Here is a 16,420-nt window from a genome sequence, read left to right as displayed (position 1 = left end):
GGCAACCTACTTCATGAGGTTCAATTATGTGAAGAACAGGAGGATTGGGCTTTGGTTCATCGGGATGCCGCACTCTTAGACGTTCTGTAGCCATTGCAAGTTCATCAATAGCAGACACGTGGTCCCTCAGTACCATCCAATATTCATGAAGCAACTGTAGAAGAAAAATTAGAATAAAAGTTGTGCACTGAACCCTAATGTGGGATAATTAATCAAAAATCTTCATTGAGATCGTTAGGGAAATCTAGTATTACATAAGACAGAAGGTTCACAAAGTTCTCTGGCCATTTAACATTTAGGAGATAATGCCAAGCACTTATACAAGATGGCTCATTTATTTCCCTATCCACACAATTTTAGTTATCTAATTTGGAAACTTATAATTCTAACACAATATAGATGAGCAAAAAAAGAAAGAGAAACCAAACTTTCAAGTAATTCAGATTAATAATGTGGGAAGCCTGGGCTATCACACTTTACACAAGCTAAACATGTGATATCAAATTCTTACTATAGTTTCCTTGACCTCCCATTGCCCTCTTCAAGGCCATTTTAGCAGGGAAAGCACACCACAAATTGTGATCTCTGAATCAGCAATGGGGCTTGAATACAGGTTCCTGGATTTCAGAGCTAGTTCCCACTCCCCTATAGTACTGAGCTAGGGAATGTGCAGCAATATAGTAACAGGAAAGCGCTGGACTAAGGATTAGACAATTTGGGCTTTGGTTCTGGCTCTGCGGCTAAACAGCTGTGTATCCAGTTGGGTAAAGGCACTTCCACTTCCTAGACCTCATTCTCCTAATGTTTAAAATTAAGGGGCTAGTTTGGATAATCCCTACGGTAGTTTTCAACATAATTGGATTAGGAGCACCTGGAAGGCTGGGCCCAAATCTTATTATTCATGGATTTCCTAGCACTCTCTCTTTACCTCTGCCTCATAGAATCCTTTACAGGACTTTTAAAAATCCTTCATTGACCGACTGATTCCTTTGTGACCTTGGGAACTATGGTCACTTAACTTCTCTGGCCCTCAGTATCTCCATCTGTAAAATGACAGGATTGAACTAAAAAGTTTCAAAGGTTTTTTCCTGTTCTAAATCCTAGAAGTTTCTGAATCAATATTATATAGATTATACAAAGCTCTTTTATAACAGAATCACCACTATAATTTCTCTTGTCACATGCATTTTTACATAACCCACAATATCTTCTAGCTGACTTATCTAGCTGCAATTATCTGTTCAGAATGCTTATCTCTACCCAAACTTACCATTTGTATATGAAACTCTATGCAACTGCTCCATCGATACAAGGTAATTCAACTACTTTCACTGTCTTTGGTGGCTAAGGGAATTTTTTGCCGCATTTTGGAAAGCAAGTAACCTGCTTGTTTTTCTCCAAGTAAGCTCTCAGATTCCCAAGAGTCTGTCAAAGGAGTCTAGGATGAGGCTTGAAATGCATTGTTTCTCCTCCTTTCTCCAAACCATCTCAACAGAAAAGCAGGCGCAGTACAACAAGCCCATTCCACTAGAGTGTACAAACACCTAAAGAACAAGTGCTATTGCTGGGGAATGAAAGATAAATGGCTTCTGACCTTAGTGATTCTGTAGTATATATATATATATTTTTTTTTTTTTTGCTTTTTTGGAGGGAGGAGGGCAGCGCAATTGGTGTTAAGTGACTTGCCCAAAGTCACATGGCTAGTAATGTCTGAGGCCAAATTTGAACTCAGGTCCTCCTTACTCCAGGGTCAGTGATCTGATTCACTGTGCCACCTAGCCACCCCACGATTCTGCAGTATTGTAGGAGATATAAGACAAATGCATAGGTGTTTATAATAGAAACGTGAGGGAGAAAGAAGTTCCACAAGTTTATAACAAAGTGCAGTGTAGAAGTAGGAGGCAATATTTTTGGTTGGGAAGAAATGGCTCAAGTTTCTTGGATGGGACTGTGTTGGAGCTGAGACATACAGAACTCATCCTTCTCCAATTTCATAGAATTGCAATAAGAGTGACAAAAAGACATCAACAAAGAAATGCATGCATGAAAAAGTAGGTGGCTTAATGAAAATTAAATAGACAAGTAGATATGTAGATAGGTAACCAGAGCTAGCATTTATTCAGTATTTACTATGTGTTAGGTAATGTGCTAAGCATAGGGGATATAAAAAAAGCTGGTAAATAATCCTTACCTTCAAGGAATTTACAATCTAAAGATGGAAGACAATACCTAAAGGAATATAAATGAAAGGTGGTGGAAGGATAGAGTCAGCAGCAGTATGTCCTGGAGATGTTCAGGAAATGTGGGTAGAGGCCTGGAACTGAGGAAGTTAAGGTCAAAGCAGGCCTGACAAAACCCAGTGTGGCTTCCAGGGCAAACTTCTAATCTTACATGGGAGGAGTGGCTAAGTGGCACAGTGAATAAAGCACTGACCCTGGAGTCAGGAGGACCTGAGTTCAAATCTGGCCTCAGACACTTATACAAAAAACTAGCCGTGTGACCTTGGGAAAGTCACTTAACCCCAATTTGGCCTACCTTTCCAAAGGGGGGAAAAATTTAAAATCTAATCTCACATGGGAAGTGAATAGGGATACTGGCCCAAGTAGAGTATAAAATGAACACCTGAAGATGTCTGGGAAGAGAAAACAGATGGAAAGCCTGAGTGGTACAATGGCATGTGGGTATTATAGTGGCATAAGAGTTAATGAGAGGGGCCAGCCAGACAGCACAGAGAGTAAGAACACTGGAGTTGGGATGACCTGGGATCAAATCCGGGATCTGATACTTAGCACCACACCCAGAAATAACTGGCCGTGTAACCTTGAGCAAGTTACTTAACCCCAACTGCTTTAAAAAAACGAGTTAATGAAAGGAAAGCTTCCAGTGTATTAAGGTGGAAATGATGGAAGATTTTTGAAAAGACAAGAATTGTACAGAATGAGAAGGCATGGAGGACTTCTAAGCTTAAGTGATGTAAATGATCCATGAATGTATCAAAGTAATAATAGTACTAAACCAAAGGGGAGAACACATCAGCTAACTTTTTGCAAGGATTTTTACTAGTTGCAAATTTGAATGCTAAATGAAAGGTTTGATATTTGCATGATTATTTCATGAATAATTTGCTTCTAGTCATTCAATAAAGGAAAGACAGGAACTGAACCTGTGATTTCATTAGCACAGGGAACCAACCCCCTGACCACAATGCATACAGGCACTTTCTCTGCAATTTAGGGTTTCAGAACTGTCTATAGTGCTGAGAGGGTCAGTGATTTGCCTAAGGTCATAGAGGCAGGCCTTAAGACCAAAATTTAGGTCAGCTTTGAGGTCTTCTCTCTATCTGCTGTGCTGTGCTGCCTCTTGATCATTCACTGCAGAACTCAAATAGAAAGTTTTTCTGTTCTACCTTGTACTCCTTCTTCCATGCCTCAAAGAGTTCCATTGAAGTATTCCCTTCCTCAATGAGTCTGAGGTCTAGTCGGTGTGCTTTGGCAAAAGACAGGATTGCTTTCAAAGAGCGCTCCGTTTCACTGGTCGCCCACAGTCCTCGGCTTGTGGTAGGGAGCCGGTCATCCACCAGGCCTTCTTCATCTTCTATCATCTCCTCAAAAATTGCAGTTTGGCCTTTCACCCTTAAAATACACAAGGGAAAGACATTTCTCACCATGATAGCTGCTGAACTTGCCCACACTCTGCCTTTATGGAGAAGCAGGGTGAGTGAGCAATGTTTAGGGGGAGAGATAGGAGAAAAACAAAATCGCTGAGGTTTGCTCTGCTGCGTTCCCATTATAGGTATAGAAACTTCTTTGTTGTTTTCTGGGAACTACAGAAATTTTGAAAATTACCAGACTATGAAAAGGGAAAGAGGAGCACTGGAAGGAGGAGGGGAAATAAGATATCTGGAGGAAACTATTAATACTTATGATGATGATACTAATGAGATCTGGCATTTACAGAATACTGAATATTTGCCAAGCACTGTGCTAAGTGCTTCACACATGTCACCTCATTTGATCCTCACAACAATCTTGAGAGGTAGGTGCTATTATTATTCCTGCTTTATAGTTGAGGAAATTGAGACAGACAGAGGTTAAGTGACTTGCTCAAGGTCACAAAAAGTGTCTAAGGCCACATTTGAACTTAGGTCTTGCTGACTTTGTTCTGAGCACTCTAGCCACTGCTCCATCTAAATGCTAGCTATTATTATTTGCTTCAGGATTAACTAATATCACCTACAGATTGCCTACTAGAGTCCTTAAGAAGGTTGGGGAAACCCCGTCTTCATCATTTCCTTAGGAAAACAAGCACCTGATTTCATTTTACCCTCACCGCCTTAATTGATGAAAAAATGGTTAAATAGCAGGCGATTTATTGTTGGGATTGCTCCCTGCAGTAAAAACAAAACTACACATTAAAACTCTTTTACTGGATATCCTTATGTTGTCTTTAAAAGAGCTAAAAGTTTTAAAAATATGTGTATATGTATATAATGTATAATATTATGTACGTATATACACATATATGAATTGTATGAACATACACTCACAGCTACTCTGGGGGAAAAACCATATAACTTATAAACACTGTTGTCAATCTCTTTTTTCCAATGGTTAATTTTCCAATAGAAAAATTGGAAGCATGGTCATTTTGAAGAAAATGTAATCTCAGGCTCAGAACACTACAACCCATATTTCATTTTCCCCATGGGAAATAAGCAATCAGAGAACTTACGTGTGAGAAAATAGCTTCGACTCATACTCTGTGAACAATTCATCAGCTTTACAAAAGACACAGCTGGAAAAGAAGAGATCACCAAGAAAAACATTTTCAGCTGTAACTAGCAATCAGGTAATTTATAGGAGAGTGTTGAGTATTTTGCAACCCACTTGTTCACGTTAGGAAAAACACATGCACATATTAAATTTTCAACTATTCTGTGGGGAAAAAATGAATGCAAATTACAGGTTGAAAAGTGGAAAGTGTTTAAGTCTTGCTTAAAAATATTGGATCAATATGAAGTTTACTTTTCTTTCTGAAATCAAATGCAAAGGCTTCACTGCTTTAGTTATTATTTATTCTACCAAAATAAATCAAAGAAGATAAGGGCACTGACACCTCAATACATGCTTTCTTCTTTTACCTACTTGTTGAGGGGCAGTCTGACAGGTCGAAGGTGGCAGATTGTGGCAGCTTCAATGACATCGTGGGATGGAGGGCCCTCCAGGTTCTTCACAGCCTCTCTCACAAGTTTTTGGAATTTCTTTAGCTCTTCCATCTGTGTTGTCAGTAAGTACTGAAGACCTCTGCAATCCCGGAACCTGATCCCCAACAATAGTAACACCACCATCAATGACGACAACAACACAAAAAGCAGGTCAGGGTGCTCAGGCAATGGTTGCCAACCAAAGCATTACAGTGTCATCAGAGCTGCTGTGAAACTTCACCTTGGAATCCTGTAGTATGAAGCCTTTCTGAGTGCTTGGCATTCAGAAAGTATTTATATATTTATTCATACCTATCACCAAGTATTGATGGAATGAATGCCTATGTGTACAACAATATGCTAGTAGCTAAAGAGGATTAAAAAAGTACTAGATGACACAGTCCCATCCTAAAAAAGCACACAATCATCAATTTAATTCAACAAAAATTCAAAAGTTCAGATCATGTGCTAGGACATCAGGGATATAAAGCCGAAACAAAAATCAGTTCTTAACCCTCAAGAAGCTTAGGTTTTACTGGAGAAATACAAAAATTTCTATTCTCTGCGTTCCTCCCACACCTTTTATAAGAACACAACATACTGTCATCAAAAAGAAATGAACTACAATAGTGCTGTCAAACTCAAAAAGAAATTGAGCCATGAAACAACCCATAAGGATCCCTATGGGCCCCATATTAACTTAGAAACCACATGTAAGATGAATTTCTAGTGTAAGGTGGATTTTAGTGTGTGCAAAGGGGATTTTTTAAATTATTTCTCAAGAGTTCAGTTTCCCAGGATCCATAGACATAACTGTTGCAGTTTAAACCCAGGGATGCCAAAAACTGTTGCTGTGGGGGCTTTGACCACCCAAAAACTTAAGAGTTTCATGATGTGTTGTGGTGGAACTGTCTCAAAGAATTCAGAGTGAGACCACCTCTAATCCAAGTATAGGCATTTATTGAGATTGATGCCTCTCATGAAGCAGGCTAAGTTCCAAGAGGAACCAGCAACTTCAGAGAAAGCAAGATAATTTTTATAGGGTAAAGATGCAATTACATAATCAAAATTTACACAGAACAGAGGAATATGATTAATATTAAAAAGGCAGGAGGAGTTTGTTAAGGGATTAGGTAATGGAGGAAGGGTCCCATCTATGGTTCGGTGGTTAAACATTCTGGTCATGCTGCCCTCCAATTGGCTAGTTATTGTGGTCCTGACTAGGGTTAGATGGATGATGTGATTCTGATTGAATACAAGAACACACCTGTTTCTGTGGGAATGGGTCTGGGGGCAGTGACTAGGTAGAGGGAGTGGCTGGGTTCCCATCACACAGACTCCTGTTTCTATGTTAACTAAGAGTTCAGCGACACACCTGTTGTTCCAGTGAGCAGTGAGGCATATATGAAGAAGTTAGGACATTGGTGAGGAGGGTGGGGGTAGGTGGCTAGGTAGGTACAGTGGGTCTGAAGTTCAGTGGGGCCAGGCCTATAATGAAGTTAGAATATTGGGGCTGGGGTCAGCTTTATTAGGATTCCATCCCTCTAATTGATCTCCCTGGATCAAGTCTTTTCCCCACTTCAATCCATCCTCTCCTCAGGCACCATGGTAGTTATTCTAAAGTGTAGTCTGGGACTCCCTATCACCTCTACCTTCTAGGACCAAATATTAAGTGTTCTGTCTGGCATTTAAAGTTCTTCATAAAACCATCCATTTTCTACCTTTCCAGACTTCACATACTTTACTCCCCCACTTCCACATACTCTGTGATCAAGCTATGCTGGACCACTTGCTGCTCCTCCTATACAACATTTTGTCTCCCATCAATGTTTTTCTTCACTGTTCCTGCTTGTTCCCCCATTGCTCTGCCCACTCCACTTTGTTCTGAGATTCTCTGGCTTTCTTCAAGGCTCAGCTCAAATCCCATCTTCAGCAGGAAAGTGGTCCCTTCCAGCCGTTAATGCCATCCCCTTTAAGATTACCATTATCTACTCTGCATATATTTTCTATGTACCTAATTATTTACTTTTTGTCTATTCTCCATTAGAAAATATGCTTCCTGTGGGTAAGGGCTAAGTCTTTTTTCTTTCTTTGTATCCTTATTGCTTAGTGCAGTGCCTGGCACATTGTAAGCACTTAACAAAAGCTTGCTGACTGTCAAGGCTGAACTATTAAGAACAAAACCATAATCACAAAATAGCTCTTCCCTAGTATCTAAGTGCAAAGCCTTTTCTCACTTAGATCCCAAAATAAAAGGCCCAAAGTTTATTTAAAAAAGATGAGGAGTAATCAACTTTAAGGGACAAAACAAATGGGAAAATGCCCATCATTTTGCCTTTGAAAACTAGTACAATGATAAAGTAAACAATTCTGAATCTTCAATGGCTTCTTATCTCCTCACCTTGGCATTTAGAGCCCTTTAGAATATTCTTACAATTCACTAATTTAGAGGTGAAAGAGACTTTATAACACACTAAAATGTCTTATTCCAATAGGTCTCTCATAGTGTCTGGTTTACTAATTGCTCACATTTTTGAGTGGAGACACTGAAGGCTTTTGATAAAATGAGGTTATGTTATCTGAGAGAGAGTACTCATCATCTGTTAAGAATATAACTAAGAAAAATCTCTAGAATATCTCCTTTTACACAGCAAGGAATGATGCAAGAGACAGATATATTTTTATGGAAGGGCATAAAGGTTGGGAAAATGGGGTGTGGTGAAAGGTGACTGTAGAGGCAGTTAGGTGGCACAGTAGAGAGAATGCTGTGTAGGGAGTAGGGAAAACCTGACTTAAAATCTGGCTTCAGATACTTACTAGGTCTATATGACCTTGGGCAAGTCACCTAATCAGCGTGCCTCAGATGGGAAAACAGCATCTCACAGAGCTGTTGTAGGGATCAAATGAGGTAATATTTGTAAAGTGCTTAGCATAGTGCCTGGTATATAGTAGGCACTTAATAAATGCTTATTTTCTTCCTTATTGCAGGGAACCTTGGCAGTCAATGAACAAGCATGAAAAGTGAGTGACATAGAAGTGTGCACGTTACCAGAAGGGAGCAGAACATTGACAGCAGGATAGAGTAGGACAGGGGAGGAGTTCCCAAAATATGGTTCAAGGATAGCCTTGCTTGATTACAACAGACATAAGAGAAACAACAAACTTTGCTTGGTACAAAAGAGGGAATTTTTCAAGGCAGAATGGAGCTGTAGACAGAGGGGCTAGCCTTGAAAGTCAAAAAGGCCTGGGCTCAAATCCTGCCACTGGCACAAATTTTTCTTGTAAATCTCTAAAGTCAGACAACCCCTCTCCAATCTAGGCAACTCCCTAAGACCATAAGCTGCAGAGAAGGAATCAGCCAGCCTTGGTCTAAGGCATTTGTTCATCTGGGAGGTTTCCTATACCAATGAAATTATAGGTCCAGTTATTATCCATATCCCTTTTCTGGAACATAGCTGTGATTTCACTGATATAGGGAACTCTTTATATGGACAGTTATTCTATAATTTAGAGCCTTAGAAGTTTTGCTAGGGTACTGAGAGGTTAAGTGATTTTCCCATAATCACTCAGTCAGTATAAGTCCTAAATGAGACTTGAACATCTTCCTCACTTATGGACCATTTCTCTCTTCACCATGTAACACTGACTCTTTAAGAGTGATCCTGAGTAATTATAAGCAGGTACTCTCTGAAGTACTATGAGCAATACAGAGATAAGATAAGTCTGATCTCAAAGATACTACAACCTAGCACTTATATTTAGATTTTTTTTTTCTTACTTCTCTGCCATGGAAAGTTTACTTGTTTGTTGCTTGTAGTTACAGGTTATTTCATTCTGCACACGCTGAACAAGTTCCTCATCAATAGCATATTGAATTGCTGACTGGATCACATCTAGCCACCAAGGTGAGCCTGAATGAATCTGCAGGGGAAACCCCCCCAAAAGATCAATCATTAAGTGAATATTTATTGAGTGTCTAGTATAAGGCTAGCACTATGCTAGGTAATGTGAGAGTTACAAGGAAAGGAAAAGACAGTTCCTGCCCTCAAAGAGCTTTTCTGTGTATAAAAAACAAACCCCAAAACAAAGATAAATGCACTATGAGGCTGCAAAGGAGAATGGAGCAAGTAACAGACCTAGAGTCTGAAAACCTGGATTCATATCCCACTTCTGATTTTTACTAACCATGTGATCCTGAGCTCTTAACCTCTCTTCTTCAGTTTCCTCATCTGTAACATGGGGAGACTAATGATACTGACAGTATCGACCTCACACAGTTATTGTAAGGATTAAATGACAATGGAAATGATGATAATAGATAACATTTCTAAGGTTTGCAAAGTGCTTTATACATATTATCTCATTTTATCTTCACAAAAACCGTGCAGTAGGTGCTGCTATTATCCCCATTTTATAGTTAGGGAAACTGAAGCAAACAGAGGTTAACTGACTTGCCCAGTGACACAGTTTGTCAGGGTTAAAGGCTGGATATGAACTCAGATCTCCTTGTTTCCTGGTTCAGTCACTGATCCTCCAATACCTGGCAGTCTAGCACCTAAACATCTTTAAGTGCTACATAAATGTTGGGCAGCTAGGTGCAGAGGAAAAAGCACTATCACTGGAGCCAGGAAGACCTGAAATCAAATACATCCTCAGATACTTACTAGCTGTGTGACCCTAGGCAAGTCCCTTAATCCTGTTTGCCTCAGTTTCTTCCTATGTCAAATGAACTGGAAGGACAGAAAGTTTCCTCATATGTCAAATGAGAAGGAAATGGAAAACTACTCCAGTATCTTTGCTAAGAAAACTCTAAACAGGGTCAGAAGAGTAAGACGTGACTAAAATGACTAGACAACAATATAAATGTTAATTATTATTATTAATATTATCCCCTGAACAGGTAGTTCTTTGTTTAGTCTACTAAAAAGAACTACTACTGATCAAGCATTCTGGATATATGAATATTTACTGTTTACACATATGGTAAAACTATTATAAAATATTATACCATTGATTCTGGACTATTAAGGGGCAATTATTTTATTCTGGCAATCTATAGTCCTTCTCTCTAGCTATAAGAAAGGCATTATTTCTAATCATTTAATAGCAGTGGCATAACTAGATTTTAAACAAAATATAATCTAAGATAACCCTATGGAGACATTCACAAAAGTGCAAAATGTTTGGTGAAGAAACATGAAGACAGACTACTCAAACCTTAAAGAATAAAAAGCAGTTATTTATTTATTTTGGACTTCCATTTTTAATTATTTTACAAAATGGAAAATTACAAAGGGTAAGATGTTCTTGTTTCATCCCAAAGTGGGCACAGCATTACTGTTTTGTCAACCCTAAAAATTATTTTTGGAAATCACCAAGTCTCAGGTTAAAAATGCATAAAAATTTTGGGGATTCACTCTCTTGGAAAACTCAAATACACACAACCTCGCAACCCAATATGTCAGATTCACAATATGCTAGATGAAATGGTGACATCGCACTTCATGTGATATTCATAAAGCACTATAATTTTTAAGCCCTCGACACATAAACATCCCACAAAACAGCAAAAGCAGGAATTGTCATCCCTGGTAAGTGGCAGAGCTGGGATTAAAATTTGGGTAGGTCTTCTGACTAAATACTATACAACAATCTAAAAACAATGATGTTGAACGGTCCCCAAACTAATCATGATTACAGGTCGCCAAGTCAAACCGTGACTTAAATCAATAATTGTAGCTTGCCTTCCTCTGAAGGTCCCGGATGGTCTGCAAAACTGGCTGTAAAGCTTGATGGGCTTCTGCAACTTCTGCATTAGATTTACTCATGTAATGCTGTCTAAGTTGTTCAGCCTGAATATAAAAAGAAAAAGACCTTCATTCCAGAGTTTGAATGCAATTTTTTATGACATCTTAAGAACATTTCTATGACTGATACTTAACTTAGCTTAAACATGTATTCTAGTTTGTACACATGTGTTCTTATTTGAATGTGTTTGTACATGTGTTCTCATTTGAATGTATGTGGCACTACAAATACAGCTGGGATTAGGAAAAGGAAAATAAAATATCAAATTGCCTTTATAAAACAAGCACCTTTACTCTTCTACTTGTCCTCTACTTGTATTCCTCTCCTCAAACCCAACTTTTGCCATATGCCTATTTGTTGAACAACAATAGACTAAGCTATCACAATAAATAGTGGGCTCCCTGCCACTGGGAGTATTTAAAAAGAATTTGAATAACAGTCAAGTGTGCTTAAAAAAAAAAGATTGGGTGATAAGTTAGGCTAGGATCATAGATTTAGAATTGGAAAAGAAAATTTTTGAACTTTGCTCAGAGACATGTGAAGACCCTATATTAATAGCAAGGGTTCTTACAAGGATGGAGTTGTTTGGGGGGAAGGAAGGTATGAAGCACCAGTTGTTGCAGGCTATAAAAGATACTGAAGATGGGGAATGGAGACAAAAGGGAAAATGATAAGCAGAGAAGATAAGATTTAATTCCTCTACAATGTTTCTTAACCTGGTTTGGGGTAAATTTATTTGGTATGTAAACATTTCAGAATATGGAGAAAAAGACCCTTTTCCTAAACCAAGTCTTCTACAACTATGCCTTTATAATTTCTTAATTTACTGCCTATTTCCAAACTATGCAATTGGCTACCAAAAGTCAGATTATCTATATTTCTTCTACTTACACAATAGCAAGTAGCTCAAGAGAAAAAATAATTATAGGTGCTGACATTCTTCATCCAATTCAATCCCAAGAAGGTTAAATGGAAGTAGCGGGCTAGCTATAGTCACATTCATTCTGAAATGTTACATGCACTTAAAAATATCAAATACAAAAAGTATAAAATCTGAAAAACCACTCTTGCAGAGCAAGGAATGATAATCACCTCTTCCTGAAGTTTGCCATCTCTCAAGGTAGGAGGTATTCCTGAATGCTTAGCTTGTAATAATTCCATCAGGTTGTGTGTAGAATGAAGTCTCTACATAACACACAAAAAAAAGCAATAACTTTAATATCCCATTCATGGAACAAGTGAGCAGCAGCTTACGCTGGAAAAACTTTTATCATCATATAATGAGCCACCAATAACATTAGGCTGTACAAAGAAGAAACATTTCATATAAATGGAGTTTGTGTCAACTTTCTGAAATATTGAATTCTATTTCATGAAAAAACTTTAGAAGTCAAACTTCCATCAAATCCTGGTGGCACCAGCATACCTATCTTTTTAATAAAGCTTCACTTGTAATTTCATCATTTACCTAATCTTTAGTAGCAACAAAAATGTGATGAACAAATTAGAGAGGGGGTTTTCAAAATAAGAAAGGTTAAAGTCAGATTTGACTTTGGCAAGTTTTATTTTTTTATGTTTCTTTTGCTTTGCTGTCCAATAACTGTTTTGTTTTGCATACATAGGATACAGGTTTTCACCGGTTTTTCCAACAGTAGTTATAGATTTTATTGTAATAAATGGGCTGAAAGACAGTTAGCCAAAGATGGAGTTGTAATCTGTGGCCATAGCAGAATGGGGTAAAGTTTCTAATGGCCTTTCTCTGATCCTGTTCTCAGTCAATCTGTCAATAAACATTTATTAAGCACTTACTATATTCTAGGCACTGTGCTAAGCACCAAACTTGGAGCAGATGAACAGGCCACAAGTAAGTGCCATTATCCTACTGTCCAAAGTGATGTGAAATTTTAAAAGAACAGTAGACAATATTCTTCTATGCTATGTCAGATTCTAGAATGCAGAGGAACAAACATAAGATCAGTAGTTAAGAAGAACTGGGTCTGAAGCCCTCTTACTGCCAAGGCTTACTAGCTGGATAACTTTTGACAAATCACTCAATCTCTCTCTTTCCTCATGCATAAAACGGGGATAAAAAAAGCTTATACTACTTAAATCAGAAGGTCATTGTGATAATTGATAGAGCCACAATTATGAGAGACACTGAGGCAGTCACAAGATGTCAGAGGGGGTGCACGTGACCTCTGAGGGGCAGGAGCTTGGAGATGTGGAGGCCGACTCTGCTGAGCCAAAAGGGCTGACATGGCATTGAGCGCAGGGCCGTGGGAGCCGACTTTGCCAGGCTGGGAAAGGCCGATGTGGCACTGAACATGCCTTATCAACACGGACTCCTCTTAACACATACTCCTTTGCCCTGCACTCGGGAGAGTGCACGATTGGCTCCCACATGGCATGTGACAGTAAGAAGAATGATAAGGATATTAGGGAAAAAGCAAGGGGAGGCTCCCTCTCTCTCTCTGTCCTGCTCTCTCTGTCCCACGGTTCCACTCTGCTGTGTTTTGATGGCCACACTGTTAAGATGTAACTGAATAAAGAGCAGCCTCGCTTGGCAACCTCCGTGTCCTTGGGTGTTCTGTGGGGGTAAGTTCTTCTTGGAGACAAGAAGCCGGAGACGTCCCAAGACCGGGAATAAGGTAAAACAAGGCAGGAGCTGGGAAGGAGAGCCCAGCAGATAATGAAATAAGAATGTATGCAAAATACTTTGTAAAATGGTGTTAGTTACTATTATTATTGAAATCAAAGTATTAAAATATGCTAAGTAAGGTTTTTTTTTTAAATGAGCCTCAACTGAAATGTTCTGTTGGTCTCTAGTAACATTTACTGGGATTCACAAGCCATCTTATTTAAAAAAAAAAAAGAAAAATATCTAAACAAAATTGTTAAATATTTACTCACTTGTAATGAATCTGTTTTGAGTTTGTCTTTGTGTTCCTCAGATGACCGTAATACTTCTCTGTACAGGTCCACTGCTTGGGCATATTCATCTGAAGAATTAAAGTTCATTTAAAGTAAAAAATACATATGTTTAAGCTAAAAATTTTCTTAAGTTATCTGCTATATACATAAATGGCATTTCCTGTAAATGTTGTAATCTAATATTATTTTCATTTATTTATTTTGGAGGAGGGGAGGGAAGGCAAGGCACCTGGAGTTAAGTGATTTGCCAAATGTTTTGCAGCTACTACGTGTCAAGTGTCTGAGGCTGAATTTGAACTCAGGTCCTCCTGACTCCAGGGTTGGTGCTCTATTTACTGTGCCACCTAGCTGCTCCTATTCATTATTTTTGAAGGAAAGGAAACTTCACAGACTTCTGGAGTTAGGAAGGATTTCAGAGATCATTTAGTTGAATCTTAAACTAAAACATAAATTCTCTCATTTGAAGATTTAATTTGGTGTGGGTTTTATTTTAAAAATAAGAAAATTAAAGATCTTTTTATTAATTTTAAGGAAATACAACAAGACAAATGATGATACTGGTAGGAGAAGCTTAAGCAAGTTAAAAAAAATTTTTTTCCCTAGCTTTTAATGACATAAAAATCAAAAATGCAATGTTAACCTGGAAAACAAATGTCACTTTTATCAAAAGCTAAAATGACTGGGGGAGGAGAGAGGAAAATTCTAATGTACTTGAAATTAATGACAGGTTCTGGTAAATCAGTTTTAACTTGATTTAACTACAACATGTCAGACATTTCAGCAAATTTTTGCAATATCCTCTTACCAAAGCATGCAAATGTGGAAGAAAAATAATTTCTATTTAAGTATTATTTTAAATATCAAAGTACTTTATCATTAATTATAGCTTAGTAATTTAAGACTTTATCATCTGTGCCAACAGAACTCCCAAATAATTAAAGATGATTTCTTTTTCTATCACTTAGTATTGATGTTTCATCTCAAATGGATGTCAACATGTCATTTTTAGGTAAGCTGACGCTAGTCTGGTGATTTGAGTGAGAAATGTCACTTGTTTTTTGCTTTTGGAAGCAAATTCAAAACACAAAGCTGAAGGCACAGCTGAATAACATCTGTTTTGCTAGCATCGTTACATGATTTTTACAAAACCACAGCACTTTAAATATTCATAATTCACTGAGTTCTAAAAGTCTTATTGATATAAAGTTAGGGATGTTTTTTAAAAATGTCCTTTTAGTTATTTTCTAAACACATAGTTTTCATCTTTTTTTTTTTTTAAATCTAGTTCCAGCAGTTATTTTATTCAGGACTTTTCCCCACATAATGGAATATAATTTCAAAACATGTTAGTCATCCAGCTCTTATTCAATTTGGGGATGCAGATCATCTGGCTAATAATTAAAACAAAACAAACAAACATGGGTAGCCTTTGATAATTTAAGCATAAACAACCAAATAATTGTTACTTCAAGATGGAGTTACATAATTAGTTATCCTTATATAAATTCTTACAGATTTCTGATGAGGGTTTTTCAAAGGGCACATGGATTCTACAAGCATTTATGTCATCCTTTACAGGAAATGGAGAATCTTTAGTCAAGCAGCATTTCCAAGTAAAATGACAGGCTATCCCTAAATTATTTCCAACAAACTCATATACATGTTTATTTTCTTAAAGGAAGCACAAGTGATTGCAGTAGAATCAAAAAAGGGTTGAACTTGATTTTTTCATTTTAACATGCAGTCTAACATGGTTTATTTCTGCAAGAAAATATAAATGTGTAAAAATATTCTAATTAAGAATCCTGTCTATTTTTGGCCATTTGATGGCACTAAAATTTCCAAATACTCATTCTACTTGACACTTCAGAGTCCATTCTTTCCATTAATAATCTGTAAAAACACACACTATTTGAAAGCAGAACACAATGATTTAATGAAGGTATCAGTACACATATGTATCATATTTGCATATGTAAATCCACATTTCCTAGAAGCAGACTAATGTAAGAGTTAAAATTCATTTTAGAGCTCCATAAAATTAGTTATAAGAGAAACAAAACTTCAAGTGCGATTATAAAAAAAGCATGTGATTCTGTCTATCTACTTTTCCAGTAAATTAACTCTATTAGACACATAGCATCAAATCCCTATTAAGCTTGTTTCATTTACCATTTCATTTTCAAACAAATGGAATTTAGAAATGATACCTTTAACTGACAAGTATTCTGGGATGGTTTTCTTTTGATATTTAACAATAGTTGACTATGACTCTAACCCACAAAAAGGAAGAAAACCATAAAAAGTGAATAAAGAAAAATAATTGGAACAGAAGATGCTGAAAGCATGTTATTGGCCAAGCAGGAGTTGTGAAGCATGCAGATCTTGCCATGTGCCAATACTTTGGAATAAGATTAGATGATTTACTTTTTCTTTCAATTATAGGCTTATTTTTTTTTTTTTTACTTTCTCAATAGG

General features: G+C 37.5%; 1 protein-coding gene across 1 annotated transcript in view; it reads right to left on the bottom strand.

Annotated features, from left to right (window-relative positions):
• The window catches only part of SHPRH (SNF2 histone linker PHD RING helicase), a 136,221-nt gene that overhangs the window by 48,341 nt on the left and 71,460 nt on the right, over positions 1 to 16,420 (bottom strand). The window contains exons 15-22 of the mRNA XM_069069732.1: positions 13,922 to 14,010; positions 12,104 to 12,196; positions 10,948 to 11,055; positions 8,982 to 9,124; positions 5,145 to 5,318; positions 4,732 to 4,794; positions 3,407 to 3,632; positions 11 to 154 (exon numbers count right to left, since the gene is read on the bottom strand). Coding sequence (XP_068925833.1) covers positions 11 to 154; positions 3,407 to 3,632; positions 4,732 to 4,794; positions 5,145 to 5,318; positions 8,982 to 9,124; positions 10,948 to 11,055; positions 12,104 to 12,196; positions 13,922 to 14,010 — 1,040 coding nt within the window. The remainder of the gene's footprint in view (positions 1 to 10; positions 155 to 3,406; positions 3,633 to 4,731; positions 4,795 to 5,144; positions 5,319 to 8,981; positions 9,125 to 10,947; positions 11,056 to 12,103; positions 12,197 to 13,921; positions 14,011 to 16,420) is intronic.

The sequence above is a fragment of the Petaurus breviceps genome, unplaced genomic scaffold (genome assembly GCF_028583685.1).
Source record: "Petaurus breviceps papuanus isolate PSGF00001 unplaced genomic scaffold, PetGlider_PUasm1.0 90784, whole genome shotgun sequence".
NCBI classification, from domain to species: Eukaryota; Metazoa; Chordata; class Mammalia; order Diprotodontia; family Petauridae; genus Petaurus; species Petaurus breviceps.
Note: the sequence above shows the minus strand (reverse complement) of the source record. Positions and strands in the feature narration are given on the sequence as shown.